Here is a 6624-nt window from a genome sequence, read left to right on the forward strand (position 1 = left end):
TGTATTCATTGGTGATTTTCTTGGGAAAATAGTGCAGTGGTTTCCCATTGCCTTCTGCACCAGTCTTTTAGGGTGTATTTGAAACCCAAGGCCTCTGAAGCCTCTTCCATCTGGTTTCCCAGCTGGGCTTACAGTTATACCGCCGTTGTTCGGTCGCCAGAGCCTCGTCCGTTATCCAGCAGGGGGCACCACGATGCTGCGCATCGCCATCAGCTATTCATTCGTACCACTGACGCGTGCAGGTGAGGTTGACAATTGGGCCGGTCAAGATGTTAGTCACCGTTCTCCCCTTACCCCCCAAGGATACCTACCTAGAAGTAATATAGGATACTTTTTATCCCGACATTAAGCTCGGTTCCTTTGGGAGAGGGAATGAAAGTGTATAACTCCGACAAATTATAACCGATTCAAATAATTATTTTTGTATTATAGAGGTTGTAATATGTGTTTAATTTTGCCCAAAATTTGTGTAGATCTGATGAATGTGGTTGGTGATAGAGGACAGAACTCCTCAGCGGACAGCTGCAAACCCCTAATTTAAGGCTTAGCGATACTGAATAACTACTTTAAATTTTTTTAGAACTACAACTAAATTGAATGCCACATCAAAAAATAAAATCAAACGCAGACGAAGTCGCGGGCAACAGCTAGTGTTTATATAATAATTTAAATTGTGTTTAAATGTAATTTTATAATACCTAGTGTTTTAATATAAAAGTGTAAACATCGTTTACTGTACAGTGTGTATTAACTATAATAGAAAGAAAAAAACAAATTATTTTTTAGCTATACCAAATGTAAAAATACTTTAATGTTTGAATAAATATTTCTTTAACATCTTGTATTTTCTCGCTATTGAAGTGAAAAGTTGTATGTATCACGCGATAGCAAAGTTATTTGTTTCTTGTGCCTTGGAATGCCTCACTAGACTCGGGATTCTAATTTACCTAATACTTCCTAGCTCGAATCCTTCACTAGCTCGGGATTTAAACTAAGGCAATCACAACAAAAACAAACTTTGCATTCTTGTTGAACAAATTGTTTATTTAATTGTATCCTCCCGTGCCAACCCTACCAAAATAGTTATAAATTTTGTTCGTTTATTAGAAGCTTTGACTCTGTTCCGTTTCTCCTCTGTGGTCTGGTGACCCAAGAGCTGGCGCTTATTCAGCCCCTAGCAATTCAAAGGGGCAATAGCGCCAGCATTTTGGGTACCATGCCCATAAGTGAACAGTTAGACGGCTTATATTTATTGTAAACTAGCGGACCCTCGCGACTTCGTCAGCGTATGAGTCAATCGAGAAGCTAGAATATATCTAATGCTAACATCGTAATCATCGTGGGTACCTATGTGTCTACCATTATTTTACGTGGTATTTTAGTTGATACATACATACATACATCCATCCATACATTCATCCTCACAAACTTTCGCATTTATTATATTAGCAGGATGGTACGCAAGCTCCACTCGCTGTTATGTGTGAAGAGTTATGTCCTTTATCTCTGACAATATTTATCAGATCCTTATTAAAATAAGACCATACATGCTTTATAGTATACACTTTCAAATAAAAAAAGAATGATTAAAATCGGTGCAAATTTAACAGAGATATTAAATAAATTTATAAAAGTTTTCATCCCATTTCCCGGAGGAAACTTATTATTTATCGGGATAATAAGTAGCCTATACGTTGACCCAGAATATCAACTACCACTATACCAAGTTTTATTTGAATCCGTTCAGTAGTTTTCGCGTTATACCCGGACAGACAGACAGATAGACAGACAAAAAATAAATAAAAATCTGTTTTGGACTCAGTATCGATTATAAAGCATCCCCCGGTCAAAATCTTTCAGTTACAGTTTTATTATAAGTATAGATATTAATATTAGTTTTTAATTATTATTATTTGTTTTCTAATTGGGATTATGTTTAGGCCTACTTGAAATAAATGAATTTCTCACCCTGTCTATCTATATGTTAAGAGTAGCAATATAATTAGAACTGACTGACTGACTGAATGCAGAGCATAAACCGCTTTATCATTATCAACATCGAATATCAAAAAGTTGACCAGTGGTTCAGAAATCTATAGTTAAAAAATTTAAAGGATTATCTATGTTATTTTAAACCACCGATGCAAAAACGACAGTGTGTTATAAGTTTGACGCGTCTGTTTGTGTGTGTGTCCCGAATTGATAAACCGATTTTTTTTTTCAAAAGTGTATTATTCGGTAGTGCTCATAAATGATGACAATTGGCCCAAAATGGCCGCCGCCACAAAATGGTGGATTACATATTTTTTTCAAAACTCCCTAAATATGAGTAGCAAATTAAAGGGAAAATATACACTATGACAAATTTCAAACCTAAGATGGCTGCAACCACAAAATTACGAATTAAATATTTTTTGAACTATATTTAAAATAAGCAGATGTATTTAAGAAATTTTGATTAACCACGAACGCCTAGTTTAAAATCTTTAATTTGTTGTAACTAGTAGAATAATAACGTAACGTTTCTTTTCAATTAGGTGGGTACCTACATATTTAAACCTCATTTGAACACTATTCTTCGCATATCACCAGTCTGTCAAACTAATGTCAAAGACAATAGAGTAACCTAATGTCAAGGCACAAAAACAACAAAAATAAAATCGGAAAATGGCCATACTAACAAAAGTAAACCCCCTCATCCGAGGCATGGTCTCCTACGCGGTGATATGGCCAAGCAGCAGTATCGTCCAGGAGTACATACAAGGTGGGACCACCATAGAAAACGCGGACTGGGCTAGAGCCACGCGGTTTGGTATTTTCGGCGCATTCTTTATGGCGCCGCTATTTTATAGCTGGATGAAGCTGAGTAGCAAGTTCTTTATAAAGAAGAATTTGACTACTGGTTAGTAGTATTTTTTTTTCCGTGGAATTTTTAAAACAGCCCTTACGACCTCCTTGGCACAACAGTGTCCGGGTTCGATTATAAAATTTACAACTTCTGAATTTTCTCTGGTCTGGTCTAGTGGGAGGCTTTTGCCGTGGCTAGTTACCTCCCTACAGACAAAGACTAGCCGCTAAGCGATTTAGTGTTCCGGTGCGATGTCGTGTATAAACCGATTAGGGGTAGGTATATTCAAATTCAAATTCAAATTCATTTATTTCAAGTAGGCCTACTTTATAAGCACTTTTGAAACGTCAAGTATGTATGTTTGTGTGACTCTACCACCGGTTCGGAAAGCAGATTCTACCGAGAAGAGCTGGCAAGAAACTCAGTAGTTGCTCTTTTCCAACATCAACATTTACAATCATTTTGCTATCTTGCGGGAGATGAGAGCGAGGCTGGCTGCTTCCATTCTACCTTGTCATTGAGGAATTCATCAAAGGTATAGTAACCTCGCTGTACTAGATGCGTTTTTACACATTTTTTAAATATATGCATTGGTAGGTCAAGAATTTCCTTATAACTACCATACTCCCGAACAGGATAGCCCGCTATCATCTTAGACTGCATCATGAACTACCACCAGGTGAGATTGCAGTCAAGGGCTAATTTGTAGTGGAATAAAAGAGTATCATTGCTCGTTTTAACAGTTCAACCGATATTGGCGAAGTTGCCTGAAACAAAAATCTTTCAGCTGATCCATTTCCCATTCAAGGCCATAGTCCACCACGCTGGCCAGTGCAGATTGGTGGACTCAACACACCTTTGTGTACGTTATGTAGATCTCTCAGACATGCAGGTTTCCTCACGATGTTTTCCTTCACGTTGATGCAAGTGATATTTATTACTTAAAACGCACATAACTCAGAAAAGTTAGAGGTGCGCGCTGGGATTCGAACTCGGCCCCCGGAAAGTGAAGTCTAGCAACCCAATGCGCTATCACCGCTTGAAAAGTGTTCATTAATTCATTTACTCTTGATCCATTCATGTTAATTCATGACGGCCGATTGGCGCAGTTTGCAGCGACCCTGCTTGCAGAGCCCAAGGCCGTGGGTTCGATTCCCACTACTGGAAAATGTTTGTGTGATGAGCATGAATGTTTTTCAGTGTCTTGGTGTTTATATTTTTTTTCTAAGTATTTATGTATATCTTTATACATATAAAAGAGAAAGTGTGTGGGTATGTTCCGTATAGGCTCCGAAACGGCTGGACCGATTTCAATAAAACTTTCAGGGAATCTCCGGATTGACCTGGCGAGTAATCCTGTAAAGTTTGGTGACGATCGGAGCACTCCTATTTTTGAACTGTCAAATACAGCTTTTATTAAAAATTTAATGATGTAAGTTTATTGTTTAAATAAAATAAAGCAAAATCTAGCCCGGCGAAGCGGCTGGGTACGCTAGTAATTCATAAAAATATTCATCAGGCATCTTATTACCCATAACACAAACTACGCTTACTTTGGGGCTAGATGGCGATGTGTGTATTGTCGTAGTATATTTAATATTATTATATGTTCATTCACATTCCAGCTGTGACTCGAGCTTTGATAGAACAAGTGACATACTCGCCTGCAGCGATATCGTACTTCTTCTTCGGGATGAGCCTTTTGGAAAGGAAGCCAGTTGAAACCTGCGTTAATGAAGTCAGAGAGAAGTTTTGGCCTACTTACAAAGTTGGCGTGGTGTTCTGGTCAGCGGCGCAGACTATAAACTTTCATTTCGTGTCGGAGAAGAATAGGATAGTTTTTGTTAGCGTGGCCAGTTTTTTTGGACTGTATTCATGGCGCATGTGAAGTCGAAGGAAAATAGTGATGCAGACATATCATATGATAAGACCAAAATAAAAACGAAAGATCCCAATTAGAACTATTGATGTTTCTCCACTAATGGCTAGTTTACACGGTGCGAGCTACTCGACTGGCGAACTTTACTCGAGCCTCACCCGCTCACGACGTTACAACCCTAAAAGCTTAGTGAAATTGTAGCATTGACCTCTGTGGCGCAGCTGTAAGCACTGTTTTATAAATGGAGGTCCGGTGTTCGATACTTGGGATGGGCAATTTGTGAATTTATAATTTCTGATTTTTCTCAGGTCTGGTCTTGCAATCGGATAGAGTATATTCGATAATCGCTGGCCCTTTCCGGGATAAGAATCCAGGTGCTTCCTTGTTTGAACATGCTTATCACTAGACAAACGAGATTAGAGAAGAACGGAATAGAATATCTTTATTTGCAAAATACACGTTTCGAAGCGGTTACCTACATATTAAAAAAAATAGTTACAATACATGGTGTGAAAAATCTAAGCATCATGCAAAGAATAAATAAAAATAAATAAATAAATATACTACGACAATACACACATCGCCATCTAGCCCCAAAGTAAGCGAAACTTGTGTTATTTTTATGAATATAATACACATAAATACTTATAATATACAGATAAACACCCAGACACTGAAAAACATCCATGTTCATCACACAAACACTTTCCAGTTGTGGGATACGAATCCACGGCCTTGGATCTTGAAAACAGGACACAATAATTGAATAGTAAAATTTAAATAATGAATGTCAATAGTGATAGGTCAAAGGTAACAATGTCATTTAATTGTAAAAAATCGCTAACATTAAAAAAGTTCTTATCTTATTACCATTTTTGAGTTTAGAAATAAACTGTTTCTTTGGAAACGCTTTTATGTTAGTAGACACAGACAGGGACAGTTATAAGAATGTTATATTCCTCTCAACACTCGTTTACTTCCATTTAAGATACTTCTACATCTACTTGCAACCTAAACCATATTATATGTTACTATTAAACAAAGCAAAACCCGGTGGTCAGATCAACTAAGAGAAACTGGCGCCCGTACCTTCTATAACGCAATACAAATGGCCAAAGACAGGACCCGATGGAGTGAGATCCTATAAGACAAGATTACTCGCCATAGCGATCACGATCCTCAGTCATGAGGGACCGACTAAAGAGAGAGAGATTAAACAAAATGAAACACGGTACTAAACTAAGATAACCTACGAAACTGTTTCGAGAATGTCGGGTCATAGAAGGGTTTCCAGAAATAAAGCTTTTAATGGGACAAGACCTATTTTAAAGATAAGTATTTTGTTATTGTGAAGTGGACATTCTTAAGGATCTTTATGATAAAAAATACATTACACATTTTTTAGTTACCATAGAATAACGTAGGCTACTTTACTGGTCGCTTGCAGCTGTTCCTTCTGCCAGAGGTTGCCTGTAAGAGATTGCTTGCAGCAATAAGGCCGCCTTTGCAAGCCGCCTACAATTTTTGTTATTTTTTTTTTATTCTTTATTTTAAGTATATTTTGATGTTTGTGTGCAATAAAGTATTTCTTCTTCTTCTACTTTTCAGAAGATTTCCTTAAAGGTGTCTTTTAATGCGTTTCACGAGATGCTTTCTAATGTTACGAAAGTGACAGATTCTTTAAACTCAAGACGTAAACACAATTCTACAGCACGGGCACCTGTTCTTAGATATTAACCCTTTTAAAAGTTTATACCTATGTAATCCAAAAGTTGCATCAAAATGTATACGGGCCCTCTTGTTTTTAAATTATAAATTAAATTGTTTCAAGTACGCCTAACATAACTAGAAGCAATTTTGAAACATCCAGTCTGTCTGTTTGTAGGGACTCTACTAC

The 6624-nt window shown here is 37.3% G+C and overlaps 1 protein-coding gene across 1 annotated transcript; it reads left to right on the forward strand.

The window, feature by feature from the left end:
- The first annotated feature begins 2706 nt into the window (after positions 1–2706).
- On the forward strand, positions 2707–4736 carry LOC120634405 (mpv17-like protein 2). The gene is made up of 2 exons (XM_039904937.1): positions 2707–2902; positions 4474–4736. The coding sequence occupies exons 1-2, from the start codon at positions 2707–2709 to the stop codon at positions 4734–4736; spliced, it is 459 nt and encodes a 152-aa protein (XP_039760871.1).
- The last annotated feature ends 1888 nt before the right edge of the window (positions 4737–6624 follow it).

The sequence above is a fragment of the Pararge aegeria genome, chromosome 23, assembly GCF_905163445.1.
Source record: "Pararge aegeria chromosome 23, ilParAegt1.1, whole genome shotgun sequence".
NCBI lineage: Eukaryota > Metazoa > Arthropoda > Insecta > Lepidoptera > Nymphalidae > Pararge > Pararge aegeria.